At 56.2% G+C, this 24,225-nt stretch overlaps 1 protein-coding gene and 1 long non-coding RNA gene across 2 annotated transcripts; one reads left to right on the forward strand and one right to left on the reverse strand.

Moving 5' to 3' along the window:
- Window positions 1–7,047: 7,047 nt before the first annotated feature.
- LOC116598968 (interferon-induced transmembrane protein 1-like) lies at window positions 7,048–8,183 on the forward strand. Its single transcript, XM_032358522.1, has 2 exons — window positions 7,048–7,277; window positions 7,900–8,183. The coding sequence occupies exons 1-2, from the start codon at window positions 7,122–7,124 to the stop codon at window positions 8,089–8,091; spliced, it is 348 nt and encodes a 115-aa protein (XP_032214413.1). The 5' UTR covers window positions 7,048–7,121; the 3' UTR covers window positions 8,092–8,183.
- A 1,842-nt stretch (window positions 8,184–10,025) lies between these two features.
- LOC116598969 lies at window positions 10,026–11,167 on the reverse strand. Its single transcript, XR_004289208.1, has 2 exons — window positions 10,436–11,167; window positions 10,026–10,306 (listed from the first exon to the last, which is right to left on the reverse strand). It is a non-coding gene; the product is annotated as an uncharacterized LOC116598969 (long non-coding RNA).
- Window positions 11,168–24,225: the final 13,058 nt, after the last annotated feature.

The raw sequence follows: 24,225 nt of genomic DNA on the forward strand, positions 1-24,225 counted from the left end.
GGTTCCGGGGCCCGGCACCCTACAGACGTCTGCCCACGTCTTGTCCCAGGCCGCACGTTCATTTGGTTTGTGGCCCCTGGACCCAGGGCCAGTGCGGGGCCCCGCCCACAGCGCCCGGTGGCTCTTGGGAGGCCAGCTGGGTTCCGACGCTGTCCATGCAGAGGTAGTGTCACAGCCCCCGGCGGAGGGCTCGGCCCCATCCGACCGTACCTACCTCAGATGCCATCGCAGGCCTGGTGGTCGCTGGGGATTTGAACGGACCGTTACAGACTGGAGGCTCCGAGCCCCTCCGCAGGTCCCTTGGGCTTACTAGAGCCACTTACAGAACTCCGGGAAACACATCTGTGGGGTTACCAGACATTAAAGGCTGTGACAACGGACATGAATCGGCAGGTGAGGAGCCGTGCTGGGCTCGCACAAAGGAGACTCGGCCCTCACGGAGCTTGGGGCACAAGGAGTGCTTGGGTCCCCCTCCTACGGATGGTCTCTGAAGAGGAAAAGGACCAGAAAACTGTCCTCTTGGGTCTTATGGAGACGCTGTCATATAGTCATCATTGACTAAGTCACTGGCCATCGGCTGATCCAACCTCTGGAGATGGTTGGAGGTTCCAACCCTCCAGTCCCACAGCTGGTCATCGGGACACCTTTGGGCGGGCCCGGGAGTCACCTTCACTATAGGGAGACCCTGGGTCACCTCTGAGAGCTCGCAGGAGCCTGGGATGAAGAAGGTCTGAGAAATGTACTTTTCTTATAAATGGTTGTATTTCAGGCCTTCCTCCAGACATCACAGGGTTGGGGTCTCACCACGGTCTCACTGCTCGTACGAGGCTGGGTTCCCGGAGAAACAGAACCCATGGACACACACAGCGAGACACCAAGGACAAGGGTTAGCTCACGTGGTGGTGGACAAGGGTCAGTGCCGCTTCCAGTCGGTGACGGGAGAAGAATTAGGGACAAACGTGTCAGCTGCAAGAGACTGGGAGCAGGGGACAGCAGTCGAAAAGACGGCTGCCGCGAGCAACTCCACGGTCTCCCTTTTGTTGGAGAGAAACAGTAGCCCACAGGAGGGCTGACGAAGGCCAAATGTTCGTCTCTGTCTTGCGGAGCAGCGGGGAGGAGGACAAAGTTTACAGTTGAACGAGCACATTCAGAGGACTCATCTAGAAGACAACGGGCGCTTCGGGGAAGAGAAGGGAGCGAGAACGGAGAAGGGAAACAGGCGGTTTTCGTCCCACACCTGAGCTGACCAGACGTTCCCGGCTGCCCGGCTTCGGTGAAGGGGCGGCCTTCCGCCCTGAGCGAGCCCGGCATCCCCAGCTGCCCAGCTTCACGGTCGTACATGTCCTTCTCCCCACAGACCTGTTGCCAGTCTACGTTTTTCTGAAGGCCGTATCTAAATGTGCTTGATAACTAGTAAAATCCTCCAGGGGCTGCAGTTTAAGTAACAAATTGTTCCGAGGGGCAGCAGCAGGTTAGCTCACGTGGTGGTGGAGGCTCAGGGCTGTCCGCCAGCCGGAGTCTGAGTCCTAAGGCAGGAGGAGACCGACATCCCCTCTCAAAGGCAGGTCCGCAGAGTGAAGGCTCTGTTCCTCCACCTTCATGCTCTAGTCAGGACCCCGACAGATTGGGGGAGGCCGCTGACACTGGGGAGGCCCCCTGGCTTCCCTCGGTCCCCGGACGGACATGTCAGTAGCACCCGGAACCCCTCAGGACACGTCCAGGATGACGCCGGGCTTCTGGGCCCTGTGGTCCAGTCCAGTCACACGTGCTCACCTGTGTCGCGCTCTCAAGCCCCCACGGGTCCTTCTTTGTGGCCGGCTGCCTAGCTGGAGGCAGATGCCACATGTTCAAAGTCCTAACTGATGGTGGCCCCTCCCTGGGTCCTTCAGGGTGAGCGAGGCTGAGCTGTGGGGACCTCAAAGAAAGCCTTGTTTGCTGCTCCTGCAGCCAGTCCACCGTGGGTCTGCGTGGGCGGCACGATCCAGGTGCTGTCCTTGGGAACAGCACGTGCCCCAGGGCGGGGCTCCCCAGCACGTGCTTCCGCACACCCCAGGGACCGTGGGGAATCCCACCGTCACGCTTGCCTGGAGAGACGCCCTTCCCTCGAACCCCCACGGAGCCGCTGTGAGTCTGGGTCATGACCAGCTTCAGGGACGTGCGGACCGGCGCCCCGGGGCAGAGAAGGCCGTCCCTGGGCAACAGCACGAGGAGCACCGCAGAGTGGAGTCCGTGGTTCTAGGGATCTGGCAGGCTACGGAGGAGAGAAGGGCACGGGAGTCCAGCCCCTCCAGGCTCCAGGGCAGGAGGACAGAGGCTCTCTCTGCGACTCACGCACAACGCCTTCCCCCTCTGCCCTGGGCCCCGGGTCTTCTCTCACGTCTGTCCCAAGTTTCCAGGGTCACCCGGGCCTCGTCTCCAAGCTCTGGCTCCCTGGCCGTGCCTGCTGTCCAGCTGCAGCTCCCAAAGGCACTTGTTGACATCAAAGGGCCGGCCCACACAGGCACGAAAGCTCCGGTCCCTCAGCATCAGGGACACCCCGCCAGAGTGGCTACAGTTAACAAGTCAGCAAACGGTGGGTGGTGGCGAGGACATGGGAGGGGGAGGGGAATCCTGGAGGCGCCCAGTGACGCTCTGCTCAGGTCATGATCTCAGGGAGCTCCGTGCTCAGCGGGGAGTCTGCTTCTGCCCCTCCCCCCTCGTGCTCGGGGTGTGTGTGTGTGTGTGTCTTAAATAAATAAAATCTTTAAAAAAAGAAAAGAAAGGGGAACCCCGCTACACTGCTGGCCGGGATGTGAGGGGGGCATCCACACGGGAGCGCAGCGGGGATTGTCCTCGGGGAGTGGAAAATAGAGCTGCCCTCGACCCAGCCGTCGCATGGGTTACAAATGTGGTGAAGGGGCCCGCGCTCCCGAACATTTAGAGCAGCGAGGTCCACAAAAGCCGGACTCCAGGGAGGGCCCGGATGTCCCCCCGCAGACGGACGGACGGGGAGGGCCCGGATGTCCCCCCCGCAGACGGACGGACGGGGAGGGCCCGGATGTCCCCCCGCAGACGGACGGACGGGGAGGGCCCGGATGTCCCCCCGCAGACGGACGGACGGGGAGGGCCCGGATGTCCCCCCGCAGACGGACGGACGGGGAGGGCCCGGATGTCCCCCCGCAGACGGACGGACGGGGAGGGCCCGGATGTCCCCCCGCAGACGGACGGACGGGGAGGGCCCGGATGTCCCCCCGCAGACGGACGGGGAGGACCCGGATGTCCCCCGCAGACGGACTCCGGGGAGAGCCCGGATGTCCACCCGCAGACGGACGGACGGGGAAGACGTGGTCCCTGCGCACCGCGGAATAGGACGCGGCCGTCGGAAGAAGTGATCCTGCCGTCCGCAGCGCCGCGCGTGGGCTAGAGGGCATCACGCGGAGCAAAACAAGTCAGTCGGAGAAAGACGATCGTCTGACCTCCCTGGTATGAGGAATTCGAGAAACCAGGCAGGATCGTCGAGGAAGGGAGGGAAACATGAAACAAGCCGCAACCAGAGAGCGAGACTCTCAATGTCGGGGAACAAACTGAGGGCTGCTGGGGGGAGGCGGGGGAGGGGACAGCGGGGCCGGACGCCACGAGCCCCGGGTGTCCCTGAGACTGAGGAACCACAGGCCTGTACCTCAAACACCAGTGATACATTGTATGTGAATTAATTGAACTTCAATGAAAAAATACTTTTTAAAAAGTCACTTCTTGGGGCGCCTGGGTGGCTCAGTGGGTTAAGCCGCTGCCTTCGGCTCAGGTCATGATCCCGGGGTCCTGGGATCGAGTCCTGCATCGGGCTCTCTGCTCAGCAGGGAGCCTGCTTCCTCCTCTCTCTCTCTGCTGCCTCTCTGCTTGCTTGTGATCTCTCTCTCTGTGTCAAAAAAAAAAAAAAAAAAAAAAAAAGGCACTTCTTGGGCAGCGGGTGCTGGGAAGGAAGGGTTGGTGGCCGGGTCCCTACCTGACTGAGCGGACCGCGGGCCCCCAGGGACAGAGGGACCTACGTAGGGAGATGATTTCCGATTGCTCTTTCTGCTCCTCGTTTCTTTGTGAAGCAAAACTCTGTTTCCTGCTTGTTTGGCTGCTAATGACCTTTCTCCTTAAACTGCGAACTCAGCTTCCAGGGAGGAGGAGACATCTTCGGCCCCAGACTCTGGAAACATCTGGTTTGATAGCGTGTTCGAGGAGATACCAGGCTTACTGTCCTGTGCGATTAGAAAGTTAGGTAAGTTTTCCTAACTGTCACCGTGTTGTTCACTCCCCTGATTATCTGTCCTCGGGAATTTGCTGGAAAAGTCTTGCAGGGGCGCCTGGGGTCTGCCTTTGGCTCAGGTCACGACCCCAGGGTCCTGGTGGAAGCCTGCTTCTCCCTCTCCAGCTCCCTCCGCGTTGTTCCCTCTCTCGCTCTCTGTGTCAAATAAATAAATGAAATCTTAAAAAAGATAAAGATAAAAGAAAAATTCTTGTAAAACTCCCAAGACTTTAAATAGAACGAGCATGACTCGTTGTAAACCTTCCAGCGCCATCTGACAAAGAGTGGCTGGGTCTGGGGGACAGAGGGGGAAGCTGTGTGGCAGCTGTGTGGGCAGAGACCCAGCGGGGCCAGCGGCAGACTCAACGGGAGAGCCCAGCCTGCGCGAGAGCGGCCGAGACACTCGGGGCCGGGGAAGGTGGGTCCCCCTGAGACGCGCCCCTCTTCACACCTGGCTCGATGCCGCCTTCCGGGTTTCCGATGCTGCCCGTGGCTGTGACTTCAGCAGAGTGCAGGCCACGAACCCAACTCTATTTGAGTTCCCATGAGTTCCCACTTAGCGTGCCGTCGGCTTCAGGTGTGCAGTGCAGCGACTCAGCACCGCGTCCAGCTCCCAGTGCGCATCCAGATGTCCTCCCGGGGACCCCCATCCCCGTGCCCAGCCGCCCTCTGCTGACCTGCAGTGTGTTCTCTAGGGTTAACTGAGAGTCCGTTTCTTGGTTTGTCTCTCTCTCTCTTTTTTCCCTTTGCTTATTTGTTGTTTTTGAAATTCCACATCTGAGAGGAATCATGTCACTTTGTCTGACTTCTCTTGCTCAGGGTTACCCGCTTGGGCTCCACGCACGTCACCGCGAACGGCGAGCGGTCGTGCTTTCTGACGGCCGAGGGATGCCCCGGACATACGGACACACCCCGTCTGTACCCACTCGTCCGCGGAGACGGACGTGGACCGTCTCCCTCGTCCGGCTGCTGTCGACAGCGCTGCTGGGAACGCTGGGGCCCGCGAGCCCCTCACGGCTTCTCTCTGTATCCTTCGGGGGAGTCCCCAGCCCGCGACCGCTGGGGCGGCGGCAGCTCCATGTCCCCTCCCCGAGGACCCTCCCCGCCGCGTCCCCGCGCGGCTGCCCGCAGGGACGAGGCTCCCCTTTGTCCGCGTCCTCGCCGACGCCTGGCGTTTCCCGACTCGCTCCGGCCGTTCTGACAGGCGCCACGTGGCGTCTCGCTGCGGTTTCGATGCGTTTTCCGACGCTGAGTGAGGTTGAGCATCTTTTCCGTCTCTGTGGGCCGTCGGGGGTCTTCTTGGGAAAGTGTTCGTGTCTCCTGCCCATTTCTTAACTGCATTGTCTGCTGTCTGAGGGCTGAGTTTGGGGAGTTCTTTACAGGTTGTGGACACGGACCCTTTACCGGGTGCGTCACTTGCAGACACGTCTCCCGCTCGGTAGACCCCTGTGGTCCTGGCCACTCTCCTCTGCTGCGCAGAAGCTCTGCATCCTGACGTCCCGGTGGTTCAGTTTTGCTTCTGTTTCCCTGGCCTCCGGGGACTCGTCCAGCAAGAAGCGGCTCGCGACCAAGAGGTCACGGAGGGAGGGTGCTGGGGCGGTCCTGCTAGGGCTGTGACGGTTTCCTGTCCACGTTTACGTCTTTCATCCATTTGTATTTATTTTCCACAAACCCGATTTTAAATATTCCCGTAACCACATTTTAAAAGAGTAAAAGGAAATAAGTAAGATTTACTTTAATGATCTATTTTATTTAAGCCAATAAATGTAAGGTATCTCAACATATAATCAGTAAAAGACATCATCAATGAAACACATTATATCTTATCAAAAATGTTTTTCTCACCAAGTCTTCAAAATGATGAGTTTTTATACTTACTGCCCTTTTCCACTGGAACTCAACCAGCCTGGAAGCCCTCCCAGGAGTGGGGGTCAAACGGGAGGAGCCCTGGAGAGGCCGTGCGGAGAGCAGGGCCACCAGCTGTGGCCACACGACAGGACAGGGCAGAGGCACTGGGGGTCTTGGAAGCTCCAGTGCGGATGGGGACGGATGCTGACCGGGGGCCGCAGGAGCAGAGCAGCAGGGTCTGGAGGGACATTGAACGAGGCCTGGGGAAGGAGCCAGGCCGCTGCCGGTGTTCCTTCTGGTGTCCGAGGGGCGATGACCATCCCTTCAGCCCCAACCCAGGGCCTGCTTTACCGTAGGGGGAACGCTTCTCTTGCTCTGATGAACTCATCTCTCCGTGGCGGTGGATTGCGGGTGGAAGGGGTGCGAGTGCAAGTTAGGGAAGGGCCTGCAGTGGGGCAAGCCCCTGGCGAGAGCGGCTCTCCGCCCTTCCCCCCAAGATCCTCCACTGCAGGTGACCTGATGGGGGCAGGGGCCAGGGAGGAGAGCTCCCAGCGACGGCCGCCGGGCCAGGAGCCTGCGGTCTTCCAGCAGCACGGGCTCCTCACCTCCTGGAGCAGTGATCTCGCTCCTCGGGACCTGGAGAGACGCTGGAGGCTCCTTCTGGGACAGGCAACGCAGGCCGCTGGGCCTGACCTGCACACACAGAGCACTCAGAACCTGACCCTCGGGGGCTGGTCGGCCTCTTGCAGCAGCCAAGTCACCCAGTTACAAAACGGCAGGAAAGACACACTTCGGAGAAAGCAGAAGGAAGCTGACATGGGGAGAGGGGACCCTGATTTGGGGCTGAGCCCTACCTGGGCCACTGCCCACAGCCCGGCCTCACCCTGCAAGCGGTTAGGACTCTGGCAACCTAATTGCACTCCCTGGGCTTCCTTCCCCCGCGAGGACGCAACGTCCGCTAAGCTTAAACACGGTCCAGCAAGACCATCAGGCCGCCGTCATGGAGAACCCCCAGAGCTTGGCTCCCAAGACCACCACCGTGATCGACATCCCGACGGAGACGCCTGTGCAGGACCACGTTGTCTGGTCCCTGTTCAACACCATCTTCTTGAACTGGTGCTGCCTGGGCTTCGTGGCCTTTGCCTACTCTGTGAAGGTGCGTGGGCAGGGGGGGGCTCTCCCGGGAGGTGCAGGAGCAGTGAGCCCGCGGGGGTCTGCCTGGCCAGAGGGCGTGCATGTGTGTGCGCGCTGGTGCGTGCGGGTACAGGACTGTGTGTGTATGTGTGCGTGTGACTGACTGTACGATGTGAGCGAGTGTGTGCACGCGCGTGTGTTTGCAGTGAGGCTGCAGGAGGGGGCCTGGGGATGGCCATGAGCAGCCTTTGTCCCCAGGATTCCAAGGACTTCCCCTACTGACCAGTGCTGGAAGTCACAGCCCTGGGATGCACGGGAGGCTCTAAGGCTCTCCCAGAAAGAACAAAGGAGCTCACAGGAAACCGCCCCCACCCATGGCCTGGGGAGTGAGGCCAGGGAAGGGGCCAAAGCAGAGGGAGGACAAGGCCTGGGGTCCCCTGAGAGGCTGAGAGGCTGAGGAAGGAGGCGGAGGCCCCAGGAGGGAGGGGCCCGCGGCGGCAGTGAGGGGGTCCTGCTCAGGCTCTGGGGAATGGGAGGGTGAAGGGCACGTGGACCCTGCTGCTCTGGGCAGGGACCACCCCGGGGTGGGGGAGGAGGCACCCGAGGACCCTGTCCTGACCCCACCCTCCATCTCTCCCCCGCAGTCCAGGGACCGGAAGATGGTGGGTGATGTGATTGGGGCCCAGACTTATGCCTCCACCGCCAAGTGCCTGAACGTCTGTGCCCTGGTCCTGGGCCTCCTGCTGACCCTCACGTTCATCATCCTTTTTGCCACTGGATCGCTGATGATTCCGCGGATGATTTCCGAGATGGTCAGACAGCATGGAGGCTACTAGGAGCTGCCCGTGGCCTGAGGCTGTCTCCCGGCGGCAGCCTTTTCTGTCCGCGTCAGTCTACCGCTGCAGTCAATAAAGCGCTTGTGTGTGGGTGCCGTGTTTTCACAGATTCCCCATCCTGCCTCTGAGAGCATGTGCCCCACTGCCCCCTGTACTCTGCCCTGTGTTACGTGTGGGGCGGGTGGGCTCGGGCCGAGGCCTGGCCTGTATCTGGCCGCCAGCTGCGGCAGCACATGACCTTTAGGTCACTTCCCAGGGGTCCGCTGTCCTGACCGAATGGGTTTATCCGGAGAAGGCGGGCGCTGGGTCCAGAATGTCCTTAGCGTCCCAGAATCCCTCTGGCTGGGAGAGCTGCAGGGCTCCTGATACGGGGGTCCACAGCCTTCCTCGGGCCCCCTGTGCTCGCAGTGCTCTGCTCTCCAGAGAGCCGTGCACCCGTGCCCTGAGGGGAAGCTTCCTTACCTCCTCCTGCCTTGGCCTCCGAATTGTGGACACCGGATGCCCCAAGGCCGACGCTCACTCACAACCAGTGGGACAGCGGTGTGAGGTGGGTTGGCGATATCTCCCCCTTCCTCTGCTGCACACTTCGACCCCTGCTGTGGTTCAGCCACACCTGTATCCCTGCCCCAACTGCAGCGCCCCACCTCGAGGGTACGCCACAGGGCTTGGGGTACCCCGGGTGGAGGAGGGGCGCTGGTGGATCCGCGCCTCGGGGTTGGTTTGGAAGAGGGCCTGTCGCCCTGATCCCCAGCTGAGTGGGCAGGGAGGCAACTACCTTCCGGCCCAGGACACATCTATGCTCCCCCCCCCGCCCCACACCCACTGCCCCCTCTGGACTGAACCCGGGCATCTCTGCAGTCCTGCCCATCCATGCCCTCCTGGGATCCCCCCACACCAAGCCGGAGGGCAAAAACTTTCCCAAGTGCTGTTTGCAGAAACCTGGGCTGCGGGTGCCCCCCACCCACGCCGCCCGGCTCCTCTCTGGGCCGCCCTCCCGGTGCCCCACCATCAGCAGCCAGGACGGTCCAGTGACCTGCGCTTGGCCTGCAGGTGCCTCACCGCTCAGCTGTGATTGAGAAGCCCCTCGTCCAAGGGGTGTGTTTGCTGCCAGAGAGGGTGGCCCGCCTTGCAGGACCCTACACCCCAGTGGACGCAGCTTGGTGCGGTCGTGCGGGCTGGGACCCTCTTCCCGAGCTGCGGTGGGAGGCCCACCTGCCCTTCCGGCCGGGACCTGGGGGCTGTGGCCGCACACCTCCCCGGACCCCGCCAGCCCCGCAGGGATAGGAGCGGGTCCTTGCAGCGTCCCCCGCCCCCCGCAAGGCCCACCCTCCCTGGGGTGGTCCCGCTGCCGCTCACACTGTGGGAGCCCGGGGAGCCGGTGCCCGCGCACTTGGGCACTTGGCGGCCCAGCCAGGGGATCCCCAGGCAGCAGCCCAGCCGGGGGATGGGGAGTTAGCGGACTGTCCCTGCTGGTGGAGGGGGTGGCGAGGGGCTGGAGCTCAGCCACCAGCGGGTTAGGGTCCTTGCCAGGGGAGGTGTTTTTGCCTCACCGTTACTTATTTTTACTACCATCTCTTTAAGGGTTCTATGATCTGACTTAAAAAGATAAAACATGCCAAACAAGTTTTTGCCATTTTACCCATGGAAAGTGTACACGTGGCCTTTCATGTTTCTGGTGTGTGTAGCTGTCACGACTAGTTCGGACTGTGCCCCCCACCCCCGACATCAAAAGACATCAGGTACCCACGAAGCACAAACTACGTGGCGTCAGCCCCACCCTAGAACGGCCCCCCTGTGCTGCTCTGGGCGCCCCTTTAGCGGGATTTTGGGCCTCTTTTGCCTTGTTTGTCCGAACTGATATTTCCCCGGCTCCCCTGAGCCGCAGCAGGAGTCAGAACTGCGGCCCTCTCTCTGGCTGACAGAGATCGTGTCGCAAGGACATAATGTATTCTGCTTCTTTATTCATCGATCAATGGACGTTTGGGCATTTCCAGTTTTCTTGGCTCTTAGGAATAACGCTGTTGGCCACGTTTGTGTGGACACGTTCTTACTCCTCTTTAGTGCTCCAAGGAGTGGAGTGACGGTCGTGTCACAGCTCGTGTCACTTCTTTTGAAAAGGTCGATTTATATGTTTCAGAAAGAGAGAAAGCACACGAGCAGGGACAGAGGGAGGGGGAAGCAGACTGAGCGCACAGCCTGGCCCGGAGACCACGACCTGAAACCAAGAGCAGGTGGCTTAGCGGCCGAGCCTCCCGGGCGCCCCCCTGCAGCTCTGTGAGGACCCGCCAGCCGGCCGCCAGCCGGTGCGAGGCCTCGGTTTCTCCTCACTCACCAACACTTTTACCTCAACAAAATGAGAGCAGTCCCCCTGACCGGCAGTGGCGTGTCGCCGTGGTCCGCCGTGCGTTTCCTTGGTGCGTGCTGCTGCCGGCGCCTTCTCACCTGCTCGTTGGTTGTTCCTGGTCAAGTCTCTGTCCCTTTACTCATCTGGCTGTTGGTCTGGTGGTTCACCTGTGCTCTGTCCTCTTGGAGGTTGTCTTCTCACCTGTGACGTGCAGATGTTTTAGTTTGCCGAAGTGCAGTTGATCTCTCCTCTTTTGGTGCTTAACGTCCCATTTAAGAAACCCGGTGCCTAATCCAAGGTCCCAAAGTTTATTCTCATATTTCTGTCTGTTCTGTAGTTTCAGCTCTTCTGTGGGGTCTTGGATCCGTTTCGAGTTGACTTGTGTGTGGTCTGTAAGCTTGTGGTCTGACTGTCGACCTTGCCGCGTGGTGTCCGTAGTCTCAGCGCCGTTGGCACCCTTGTTGGAAATCAGTTCACCGTACCTTTTTGTGGGGTTATGCTTGGACTCTAAGCTCTCTTCTGTTGGTCTGTACGTCTGTCCTCAAGATAGTGCCCCGCTGTCTGGGTTCCCGTGGCTTCGCAGTCTGTTTTGAAATCAGGAAGTGTGAGCCCCTATGTAACCGTCCCTCAGAACAATGTACTGCTTAAAATAGAACCCATGAGAAATCATACTAGCCACCAGGCATGCTTGATGTAGGCTTAAGAAAAACAGGTACGGGGAACAGGCTTCTGGGGGAGAGGACGATACGCATCCTTGAAGCCGAGCTGGGGGGACGCCGCCTGCCTCATTTCCGTTATCCCCTTCCCCGAGAGCACCTGCAGACAACCCTTCTGTATGGGCTCGCTCCCTCTAGGTCACAGACTACGGGACCAGACAGACCTCGCCTTTCCTCTTACTTACCCACAAGACTCATGGTCCTTTCCGGTAAATATGAGACCAAGGGGTCTTCTCTCCTGTCGCCCCCCGCCCCTCCCCCTCCTGCAGCAGACGTGTTTGTGCCTCATTGTCTTCCTGTGCGTCGTCGGAAAGCGGCACCCCAACTTTGTTCTTTCTTTCCAAGATTGTTTTGGACTGACAGTTCCATGTGAATTTTAAGATCAGCTTGTCCATTTCTGGAAAAAAAAAGTATGAATTTTGATAGTGATTGCATCGAAACTGTAAATAAATTTAGTTGGTATTGCCATCTTAATCATGTTAAGAGTTCAGGTGTGGGGGCCCCTGGGTGGCTCAGTGGGTTAAGCCTCTGCCTTCAGCTCAGGTCATGATCTCAGGGTGCTGGGACTGAGCCCCACATCGGGCTCCCTGCTTAGCGAGGAGCCTGCTTCCCCCGCCCCCCGCCTGTCTCTCTGCCTGCTTGTGATCTCTGTCTCTCTCTCTGTCCAATAAATAAATAAAGTCTTAAAAAAAGCAGAATCAGAGTCATAAACGCAGAGAACAAACTGATGGTTGTCAGAGGGAGGTGGCGGGGAAGTGGGGGGCCCAGGCTTCCAGTTAAGGAGGGAATGGGTCAGGAGGACGGAAGGCACAGCAGAGGCAACACAGCCGGGGACGCTGCAACAGTGTTGTCAGGTGAAGGACGGCAGCACACTTCCCGCGAGCACAGCACGACACATACTTGCTGGGTCTCTGTGTCGCATGCTTGAGACCAATCTGACATCGTGTGTCAACCACACTTCAACGTAGAGAATCATCGGTGTGATGCTCTGTATCAAGAGAAGAAGCAAGAGCACAGGCTCATCTCAGTTATGACAGAAGAAGTAATTTGACACAATCCAACAAACTTTCATGATAAAAAACATAGTAAAAACCTAAAAATAGAGGAGAGATTCCTCAACCTGATAAAGGACATCTATGGGCAGTTCAAGCTGACATTATACCTGATGGTGAAGCCTGAAAGCTCCCGCCCAGATCAGGAACAAGACAAGGACATCTGCTTACTGCACACGCATCCCACACTGTAGCGAAGGTTCCATCTGGGGCAGAAGGCAGAAAGTGAAGGGGGCATCAGGATTGGGAAAAGTAAAACCATCACCACCTTGTGACAGAAAAACTTGACAAAATCACTGAAAAATATTAAAGACATTAGCAAAATTGCAGGTGATAAAATCAGTACACAAAAATCAGTACCAATTGGCAACCCTATGATGTAACTAAGAAAAGAAGTCTGTTTACAACAGTATCATAAAAAATTACTTGGTAAGAAATTTTACCGAATAGATGCAAGACTTGTGTGCTGAAAACTACAAAATATTGCTGAAAGGAATTAAAGCATAAATAAATGAAATCCATCCTGTGTGCACAGAACTAAACTTTTTTTTTTTTAAAGATTTTATTTATTTGACAGACAGAGATCACAAGTAGGCAGAGAGGCAGGCAGAGAGAGGAGGAAGCAGGCTCCCTGCTGAGCAGAGAGCCCGATGCGGGACTCAATCCCAGGACCCTGGGATCATGACCTGAGCCGAAGGCAGAGGCTTTAACCCACTGGGCCACCCAGGCGCCCTAATAATTGTGTTTTATCTCTTAAATCACCTTTGGGACAAATCCCATTTTGTCGTGGTGTATGGTCTTTCTACTATATTGCTGAGTTCAGATTGCCAGGAATTTGTTGAGTCTTTTCCCATCTGTCCTCATAAGGGATATTTTGGTCTACGGTTTTCTCCTAGCAGTGTCTTTGTCTGGCTTTGGTGTCAGGGTGAGGCTGGCCTCCTCCAGGGAGTTTCCTCCTCTTTAGACTTGTGGAAGAGCGAGCGACAGGCTGTAGCTGCTGCCCAGCTGGGTGTGGGGCGTGAGTTAAAATGCCACAAACCACTGCACTGGGATTTCACGACTTTTTCTTGATTAAGCTTTCCTCTGATTTCTGTCAGCTGTTACCACTGCCCAGAGTGGGAAAATGTTAACTCAGATCATTTCCCCAGTTTACTTGCTACAGTGGTGGAAGGATGGGCTTTGGGGGTTTCCTGTGCCACCATTTTCCTGCGTGACGATAATGGTTGTTTCATGCGGGCACTGAATTGACAGACCAGCTCTTGCACGTCATCAGGGACGAGATCCAACCCTGGAGAGCTCTGGACTGTGGAAGTGCGGGTGCCTCCCGGTTTGAAAATTGAGCAGCTAAGATGTGTGCCTCTCAGTGAAGGTAAACCCTGGCCAAAATGTGTAAAAGCAATAAAATGGGGTTCATTAAGGACCAAAAAAAAAAAAAAAAGGCAAAGAGAAGGACAGATGACAAAATGGCAGAAAGTTGCATGAGGGCACATGGAAGCCAAGTTCTGAACGGAGTCCTGGCCCAAATCAGGCTCTTGGTGGGGTCCCTGTCCCCTCCCAGGAGGCATTTTCCACTGCTCAGACCAGTAATGAGAACAGAGATAAATGGTGGTGGTGGACTCATCTTCACACTGGATCAGTGGCCTTCTGGGTAAGAACCATGGACCACCCCCACAGCCTGGTGGGGACAATGACCGGCCACCAGGTGTCCCTGGGGCCGACCTGCTCACCACGAGGAGGGTTGTACCAGACCCACCAAGTCAGAGCTTCGAGTGGGTCCAGCGCCTGCACGAGGGGCCGGAGGCAGAACATTCCAGACCAGTGAGGCCGTTTGCCATCCCCGTGTCATCCAGCTGCTGTCCCACGACTGTCCCTCGGCTCCTGCCCAGGCTCTAGGGGCAAGCTCAAGGACGTTAAGATGCTGACCCCAAATGTGGCGCCTTCAGTGGCCTCCCATGTCCTGAAGCGGGGATGCGCGGGGCCAGCTCCTGCTAACTCGCAAGAGTGGGCTGTGACTGTCAAGGAATTTTCTGTGCTGATTATGAAACACAACTGTTGTTAAAATGAAACCGCATGGGAAAAGGTGGAGTACTCCAAGTCCACCACCCCACAAAGGTAAAGAATAAACTCTCAAAATCAATTTTTAAAAATTGTGGTGAAGTATATAGAGTATAAAATGTACAATATTTTAAGTTCTAATTTTAACCTTATCTACGTACACAACTAAGTTTCTTTATCTAGAAGCTAATTTTCCAAAGTACGGGTAGCGTGGGAGGAAGGGTGGTGGTGGGATCCGCGAAACAGACTCCCTGCGAGGTTTCTCTCCTGCCCTTCTGCACGGTGGTCTTTTTCGGCTTCCGACTCATCAGTCAAAGCTCGGGAGAGCTGGGGCCCCCGCAGCCCATCCTGCCCCAGCGGCCATCTGAGCCCTCCCCTTTGCGCAGGGTCCCGAGCAGGTCCCACCTCTAGGAGCTCAGGGGGAGGCAAGGTCACGCTGACACCCCAGGCCTAGAGGCTTCCCCCACGTCCAGTGACATCAGCCCCTCCGGAGCCAGGAGGAGAGAGTCTAGGCGCCACCTTCATCTCGGGGTCCAAACAAGATGGGAAATACCTCAAATTGTATCAGTCTGAGTCCCTCCCACACCCTGAGAAAACCCAGGCAAAGCGTGCCTGTGCTCTCCTGTGGAGGGAAACATGAGGAAACCCAGATGCTCCCTTTCTCCAGATTACTGCTCAGTGCTGTGGCTCGTCATCCCCGGGGGCCCTTGTTCAGATCGGGTCCAGACCCCACGGAGCAGGTGACTGAAACTCCGCCAGCCCTTCCCAGTTGGATGAATTCAGATGAGGACCCCCGAGGGCTCTCACACCTCACTGTGTCTACCACCACACGAGCCCCTTCTGTGCAAAGCGCAGCCTGGCTTGGGGCAGATGCCGACCTCCCCTGCCCAAAGCACCGTTCCCTCAAGGGTTGGGCACTCCAGGCCTGAGTGTGGGGGTGAGAGCCAAGCCCGGGAGGCTGCTGTGGCACCTGGGTCGTTCCCATGCTTGTCCCTTGGGCTTTTCTCAGGCCCACGACCATCAGTCCTGTCCAGGGCATGAAGGGTTCCCCCAACGGCTCCTGCCCCAGCCCCAGTCGGGGGCCTGAGCGTGTCCCATGCGTTGGCTATGCAGTGAACTGCATAGCCATTATCCTAGCTGCAAACATCTCAGAAACCATGTGGTTTTTCTGTTGCTTCAGGGTTAATTGATGCCTGTACCAGTCAGGGCTGACAGATGGGAAAGAGGAGAAACATTACTCAAACCAACGTGCAAGCCAAAGTCTAAAATGTCACATAATAAAATGCTTGGTCTTAAGAAAACGCCTCTCGTTAGCTGTCATCACGGCGTTCCTGACGGAGTCTCCAGCGTACTTCCGGAGTGTAAGCTCGGCTGACAAGAGGGACAGTAGTGGTCTTGACCCCATCCAGCTGGGCCTGGAGTTTCCCCCAGTAGGAGGCAAATGACATGAGCAAAGAGCGTCCTCCAAGAGGCAAACGGCACAGCTTATAGGACACCGGCCAGTGCTCGGGGGCCCAAGGACATACCCGCAGAAGCACTGATGGAAACCCGGTCGTGTGCCCCTTGGCCCCAGGCTGGTGCCATTCCTGGCGGGATGGACCTGCTCTGGAGACAGAAAATGCTGACGAGGGTTTACACAGCAAAGTGGCATCATTCCAAAATGACCAGACGGGGCAACGGCAGGGCGCTGGGACACAGAGGCAAGAGAACACTAGGTGCTCAGGGAAACAGGTGAGCCCATGGCCTGGGCCTCGCAGCCGTGCGCCTGGTCAGGGACTCGGTCCTGCATGTCAGGCCTGGCGACGGACACGTTTTGACCAATGAAAAATCAATAAAAGTGAAGGGAGCAGTGTCCTGAAAATGTCTATATATGGGGTTTGGCCTCTTGTAACTCTGCTGTAGCCAAAAACGTGCTTGAGGAAGGTGGCGTGGCCCCAGCCAGCAGCGACATGAAGGCAAAGCCATGACCGCTGGCCCACAGGACCGTGCACGCCTGTGCCCCTGTGCCCCCAGAGACTTTTGTGGAGCGGTGCATTCTGCAAGAGCTAGCGTTTCAGAAGCTCGGGGGTTGGGGGACTCAGTCGGCACCGCGCCTGCCCCCGGCTTGGGTCACAATCCTGGGATCCTGGGACCGAACCCCGTGTCAGGCTCCCCGCTCCGGGAGGCCTGCTTCTGCCTCTGCTCCTCCTCTGTGCTCTTTCACTCTCTCTCAAATAAACAAGTTCTTATGCTCTCTCTGTCTCAAATAAATAAAATATTTTTAAAACTAGAAACTCAAATGAAACCGTAAATAAAATGTGAAAAATGAGAACATGAGGGATATAACCCAGAAATATCCATAATTATATTAAATGTGGGTTAATGAAGTACCTCATTGACAAGTCTAAATATGTAACTTTTTAGCACATATACATGGGAACAGGAACACAACAAGAAACAATGAAACATAACCACAGTGTAAATATTTAACACAAACCCCTCAGGGCTGAAAAAACCAATTTGATAGGGAAAAAAATACATGTAAAAATTCATTAATATTGGGTGTCTGGGTGGCTCAGTGGGCTAAGCCTCTGCCTTTGGCTCAGGTCATGACCCCAGGGTCCTGGGATCGAGCACCGCATCGGGCTCTCTGCTCTTTGGGAAGCCTGCTTCTGCCTCTCTCTTTGTCTGCCTCTCTGCCTACTTGTGATCTCTGTCAAATAAATAAATAAAATATTTAAAAAAATTCAGTAATATTATCACACATCTGAACAAAACACTAAGAAAATTGACCTACTGGGCTCCACGAACACTGCACTCCACGTGTTTGCGTAGGCTGCGGCGTACAAACGAACGATCTGTTGAAATTGTGGAATTGTTCGAGTTCGACAGTTGCCAAATGTTCAGCAAATATAAAACACTTCAAATATTTAAATAATTGATAGTGTGTTCTATGATCAGAGCAGAATTCATCCAGAAACCACTAATGAAAGATACAGTAGTTAAATAGAGAGACATAGCCATGTATCATTCAGTACTCAGCCGTCAAGTGAGATCACAGAAAATGGATTAAGAAAACGTGAATTCACGGAGACGAAATACGAGCAGCGGACACACACGCAGAAACGAAATGCACGGAGAGGAGAAGGTGCAGCCGGCCGGTAGCAAAGGGTGAAGTCTTCAAGGCGCTTCGCTGCCGGGAAATGCTCCCACCGCTGACAGACTCTGGCATTAACAAACCCGGGTGGCGGGCTGGGCTCTGAGAGAAGCATCTGGAGTTCAGGAACAGGGCGCGCAGACCCTGCGACGGGACTGGGGCACGGATCGTCTGGTCAGAAAAAGTAAGAAAGGGGCTGAAGAGAAGCACGAGCCAAAGAAAGTCCAATAATAACATGGAAGACATGGAAGACTGACTTGAATTCACTGACGCTAGAGCTGATTTAAAATAGAAGCCTTTATTCTTCCGGCGAGACACATATTTTTGAGATAAGAACAGACTGAATTTCGTAAAATGGAAATTATACACCAGGGAACATTAACCGCAAATTTCTTGGGACACTTTTAGTAACAATACTGGACAACGTAGACATTAAGGGGAAAAACACTACCAATGGGATATTCCATGATACCCACCCCAAGACATATCATATTCAAAGGGCAAAGATATGGAAAAAAGCCAGATTTAAAACCAATACCTAAACCAATACACCTTATCTACAGAAAATCAAAGAATTGCACCAAACATCGGCTCTGAAAGCATGCTAGCAAGAAGTGGAGTGGAATATTTACAATGTTGAAAGAAGAAAAAACCCATTTACCCGGAATTCCCCATATACTGAAATGACTCCTTTAAAGTGAGATGAAACGTATTTTCTCAAGCAAAAACAAGGACTTCGTCAGCAGACCTACCTTGTAAGAAATGCTAGAAGAAAATCTTCGGGCGGAAATAAAACGATACAGGGGCGCCTCGGTGCCTCGGTTGGTTAAGCGTCTGGAGCTGGGTTCGAGCCCTGCGCGGGCTCCTCGCTCAGTGGGGACCCTGCTTCCCCCGGCCCTCCCTCCGCTGCAGTCTCTCTCTGACAAATAAATACATACAATCTTAACAAAATAAATAAGGCCGCGTGGGTAGAAGCTGTCATCTAGGAAGTGCGTCGGGGGAGAAATCAAGGCAAACGGGTTAGGGTCAGACAGGCCCGGGTTAGGGTCAGACAGGCCCGGGGCTACCCGAAAGCTCAAGAGGAAAAGCTGGGGAGGAGGCGTCCGTAGGGAACTTTGAACATGTCCAGCAGTTTTAAATCGCGCAAAAAGCTTGAACCAACGTTTCTCCGGGAAGATGCACCGAGAACCCAGGAGCGCGTCGCGGGTAGCCGGGGAAGCGCGACCCAAACCGCCGCGGGGGTCCACGACTTCCCCCGCAGCAAGACCGCGCATGGCGAGCGCCGGCGAGGCGCGGGGAAGGGAGAGCCTCGGCGCGCGGGGGCGCAGAGTCGCCCCGAGGGGCCGCCGCCGTGGGGCCCAGCGCGGCCGGGAGCCCTGGGCGGGGGTGGGGGGGACCCTGTCGCCGCGGAGCGCACGCGGGACCCCGGCCGGCCCGACTCAGGCCGCGGCTGGCACGGACCCCGCGGGACAGGCGCACACAGACGGCGGCTACTGTGTGCTCTCGCTCCCCGGAGGTGCCCGGAGCGCGCAGCGGCCCCGCGGGGTTACTCAGCGGGTAGGTGTTCCCGGAGCTGGTGACAGTTTTGCAACTAGAAGGAGTGGCGGTGGCACGACATGGTGAAGGCACTGAACGGTCATCGCCCTTAGGTGAACGTCGTCTCAGCTTAAAAACGGAAAAAAAGAGACAAAATCCGACATATTCCCGGGATTCCGGAAGCCAAGCGCGCACGTGGGGCGGTGCTCACGCCCAGGAGAGCCCCCGCAGGCCCCAGCGCGGCCCAGGACAGAGGATCGCTGTGTCCGAAGTTTGGGAAATCTCTGTCCCAACATGAGCTCTCCGCAGATTTCAGCAGGACGTCTGTGGCCGCAGGGGCCAAGCAAACAGACTGACCAGAAGTACTTCAGAGAAGAGAACCGAGAGCGGCCACAGCAGAAGGGGCAGAACAGTCCCGCTGGGGAGAGGGTGGACTCAGTTTCCCAAGTTGCTACCTTGTATTGTTTTAGAAGTGCAATTATTGTGAAAAATAAAAAAATAATAAAAGTCTAATTTTCTTTTCTTTATTTATTTAGAAATTTTTATTTTATTTATTTGAAGATTTTACTTATTTATTTGGCAGACAGAGATCACAAGTGGGCAGAGAGGCAGCAGAGAGAGAGGAGGAAGCCGGCTCCCTGCTGAGCAGAGAGCCCGATGTGGACTCGATCCCAGGACCCTGAGACCATGACCTGAGCCGAAGGCAAAGGCTTAACCCACTGAGCCGCCCAGGCGCCCCTGATTCCATTTTTTGGTGTTTGTTGATCGCTTCAAGCCTCACCCTTGGCCTCCCTTTCTGTCCTCCATCACGCTGACAGTAAAGCCTGGCTGCTGTCTCCTTTGGCGCTGGAGACGAGTCCAAACCACGCGTGGCAAACACATCCCGGCCCCAGTTGCTGAGCCACAGGAAAAGCCTTGAGCAGCCTCCTTGCTCTGCCCCCTCAAGCCATTCGTGGACCTGCTGGGATCACCTCGCTCTCCCCATAATGCATCATCGCGTCATCATGTGAGAAATACGCCTCACCTCAGCCTCTTGGCAGACTTGGGGGCTCGTCACAGTCAACACTGGGATCGGAAGTTTTGGGGAGGGTGGGGGGACATTCTCGTCCTGTGGGGTGGTCTCACAGCAAGTACAACCCGACTGAACTAACAGAGGATCGCACATTCTTACGGGCACATGCCGTACTGTCCAGATGGGACACATGCGAGGCCGTAGAACAAGTCTCAATAAACGAAAACAGCTCGAAATCATACAAAATGTTTTATCTGACCACAATGAAATACAGTTAGAATTCTGTAACAGAATTAAAGCAGTTGGGCCACCTGGGGGGCTCAGTGGGTTAAAGCCTCTGCCCTCGGCTCAGGTCATGATCTCAGGGTCCTGGGATCGAGCCCCGCATCGGACTCCTTGCTCAACAGGGAGCCTGCTTCTCTCTCTGCCTCTGACTGCTTGTGCGCACTCTCTCTCTGACGAATAAATAAATAAAATCTTTAAAAAAAAAAAAAAGAAGTAATGCAGGGAAATTCCCTGCATAAGCAGAAAAACAAAGAATAAATCACAAGATGGACAAAAAGAGCTTTGAGATGAATGAAAATAAACCCAAACATATGAGCATTTTGGGAAGCAGGCAAACAGCTCTCAGAGGGAACTCCTTCAGGCAGAGACTCCTACACGAAGAGGAGAAGTAGGACCAGGGCAAGGCCTTTCCCTGTGGGAACCAGAGAAAACAAGGACCAAACTAAAATGAAGGCCGGAGGAAGGAAATGGTGACATTTAGGTGCCACAAAAATCGACGAACCAAAAGTGGGTTCGTTGACAACACCAGCAGAACGGACAACCCTTCAGCTAGACGGACTGAGAAGAAAAAAGACTCCGATTTCTAAAGTCAGACATGAAAGTGGGGACACTACCACCGACTTCCAGCAATAGCAGGACTAGGGGAGTGCGGTGGACTGCGGCACAGCAACGGGTCGGAAGAGCCGGATGAAGGAGTCAGCGCACACCATCTCCAGACGGGTTCAAGGGGGCACAGAGGACACAAATACAGGGAAAGACAAATGACCCGGTTCAGAATGGCCAAGGGTTGGGTTAGACACTTCTCCAGGGAAAACATTCAAGGCTGGGAGCACACAGAAGAAGAGGCAGGGCCTCCTAAGTCACGGGCCAACGCCAGCCAGCACGACGGTGAGACGCCCCTCTCCCCGAGACTGGGTGCCTGAGTTTCTTTGTCTTTGACTTTCGACAGTCCATGACACCTCTCCGTGCACATCTCTTGGACAGTCTGTGACGCATCTACGTGCACATCTCTTTGGGGTCATTCCTTGAACTTGCGGAACTTCTTGGACATGTGGATTAGTGGGGATTTGTTCTTCGATTTTGGTAAGCTTCTGGCCATTCTTTCTTCACAAGCTCGTTCTGTGCTTTCCCCCGCCTCCACCCTGGGGCCTCTCACCATGTGGGACCGTGGCTGGCATCCCACAGGCCTCTCAGGCCCGACGCATCGTCCTCCGCTCGAGCCAGTTAGCCAGTTAGCGACCTCCGCGCTCGCTCGCTGACTCCTGACGGTCGGGCGTGTTCTCCACCCGCAGCGAATTCTCGGTTCATTTGCACGCTGCCCAACCTCAGAATCTCTACTGGATTCTTCTGAAAATGTTTTCTCTCTTTCTTCATAGTCTCCACTTAGCGAAACACTGTTCTCGTTTCCTTTTAACTTGTTCGATGTGTCTTTGGGGTTTCCCGATCCTATTTTAAATCTTCATCTGGCGTGTCTCTCCCCTCAAAGGCAACTCTGCTGAACGTGTCCCTCTGTGTGTGGACTGTGTGTTTGTGGCTCTTGGTCTGGAATTTTACTGGAAAACCGGACATTTTCAATCCCACGACCTGGCCGTGCTGGAAGCCAGGCCCCCGCCCGCCGGGCTTTGCTGCCCACTCTGGCTGCTGTTGCTGTTTGTTTAGGGAGGCTCCTGCGCGGGTTCTGGGAGGCCCTGTGTTCTGTGCTGGGCGTAGACTCTGAGTTTCCACTCAGTTACTTTTGTGGTGAGCTCCTGTGTGCACAGAGATTAAGGCTGGAACCAGCAAATCACCCAGCCTTTGCCAGGGGGTTTTGGGGGTGGGAGACACACCTTCAAGACTCTGGTAATTTGCATGCATGCTCTAGTTTTCACTTCCTGCTCATGCTGGGCTTCAAGGTCACCTTGACGGGAGAGATTGTCAAAATATAGATCTAGTCAGAAATACTTTGTTGGTATATGTATGTACACTAAAAAAATATATAATCCTTAGGGAAGAGGATATTCGGAGAGAGACACTAAGCTGATATGCAAAAATATTAAATAAACGACTCACGGATGAATGAGTGTAAGGAAAACCCAAGGCCCCAAGAGGAAATACCTCCGTCAGCTCCCTCCACACCTGCCCCATGCTCCAGCGGTCCCTAGTCCGGTGGCGACCCAGGCCCTCACCCTGCAGAGGAGGTCAGTGCCTGGGGTCGCTCTGCCTGTCCCTCCCACCTGTCCCTCCCCCGTCTCCGGCAGTTGCAGGAAGAGCGGGGTCTTGGTCCGTCCCTGAGCTGTGGCTCCGGAAGGCAGCACAGCCTGGACTCCAGAATCACATGACTCACTCACTCACAGCAGCCCCTTCCCCGGGGGCTGACAGACCCCACACCAGCAGGAACCCCCGAGGGAGTCCTGACACAGGAAGGGGGCTGAGGGGGTTCTGTGAGGCTTTCTCCAACCCGGGCCAGTTTCCACCTGTCTCGCTTGGGACAGACGAGAAATGAACCGACAGTGAGAGATAGCAGTCTCCTCGTGCAAGGCAGCCCTTCTGGAAATATCCGAGACGCTCACAGGGGGCCGTGTCCAGCTCACAGAAAAAGCTCTTGATTTCCTAGATGAGGCCCATGACTCGCAGAAATTCTTGCCGGGTTCTGAAATTTAACCTGAAGATGAAGGCAGCGGCTAGAAAGCAGGGAAGGGTCGGGGCAGCCCCAGCCTCAGTCTCAGAATCTGAGGAGAGGAAGCAAGACCCTCTCCAGCGTGGCCCTGCCTGCGCTGAGCCCAGGATTCTGGAGCTCTGGGTCAGGAAGCTGTCAGCCCACAGGGAAATGCCTCTGAGAAGCTCTGGGGGCAGCCTTCCAGCATGAAAGCCCAGTCCCCAGGCAAACCTGTGATAATTGCATCAAATGACCCTGTAGAGGCTCTGGAAATGGCCCCCAAACCAAATAGCCGGTGAAGAGACCTCTACCGGGAACGGCTATGAACATGTAGAAAGAGGGGTCAGAGCTTGCGCGGCAGGAGCCAAGATCACACTCTGCCCCCACCTGGCCCCACCAGGTCCTCAGGATTGAGTCCTCTCCGGACCGTAGGGCCGGACACAGGGCTCTCTCCCCCAGCGTCAGCCGGAGGGCTCTATCCCGCAGGAGCAGGACCTCATCACTTCACATCCTCCCTGGCTGCCTCTGGCTGAGCCCCCGGTGAGCGAAGTCCGAGACTGGGGCACCCTGCTGCGCAGCTCCCAGTCCTGGAACAGAGGCTCTGCCTGGGGCTTGAAGCACTGGGCATGTAGGGACCCAGACTGTCCTTGCTTTGGGTCATGAGCTGGAGGCTCTTGAAGTCAAGGGAGGCAAGCGGCTTTCCCTCCACAGAGTGCTCAGCCCCTGGAGGGCAGGGGAGGCCCCTCAGAGAGAAGTTCCCTCCTGCAGCTCCAAAGAACCTGCTCAGAGGTTTTGCTGGGCAAGAGAAACAGGCCACAAAGCAGATAGTTCCAATCTCTTCCCATAAAACTGGCTTCCTCTGCAATAGAACGGGACGTTCAAACCCAAGGTCAGTGTCAGAAACAGTGCAGCCGTGGTGGAGGACAGGCAGGGACCCATGAAGACTCAGTCTCAGCTGTAGGTCAGCCCCTTTGCAGGAACGGACCGTGGAATAAGCAGTCTGAGTCCTCACGTCAGGAAAAACAGAAAACGCTCCTTCAGCGCAGCCCGCACTGGACTGGCGCGTGTGCAGAGCACTCCGCCCAGGAAGGCCTGGCTGAACCGCTTGAGGGCCAGCGAGCAGTCAGGGGAGTCGGCGGGGTGCGGTCAGGAGGCCCTGCCGGCACATGGGTACAGCAGAGTGACTGGGCCGAGGCCGCCACTGTGCCTCCCCGAGCGGGGGCCGTGGGGAGAATGAAAGAATCAGACCAGGCGCTCAGTACTGAGCCAGCAGACAGCAGCCCCCAGCCCGGAAAGGGGGACCTGGCATTGCTGCAGCATATGGTCTAAACTGTCCAGGTTCTAGCAGAAACGGAAGAGCAAG

Source organism: Mustela erminea, chromosome 9, assembly GCF_009829155.1.
Source record: "Mustela erminea isolate mMusErm1 chromosome 9, mMusErm1.Pri, whole genome shotgun sequence".
NCBI lineage: Eukaryota > Metazoa > Chordata > Mammalia > Carnivora > Mustelidae > Mustela > Mustela erminea.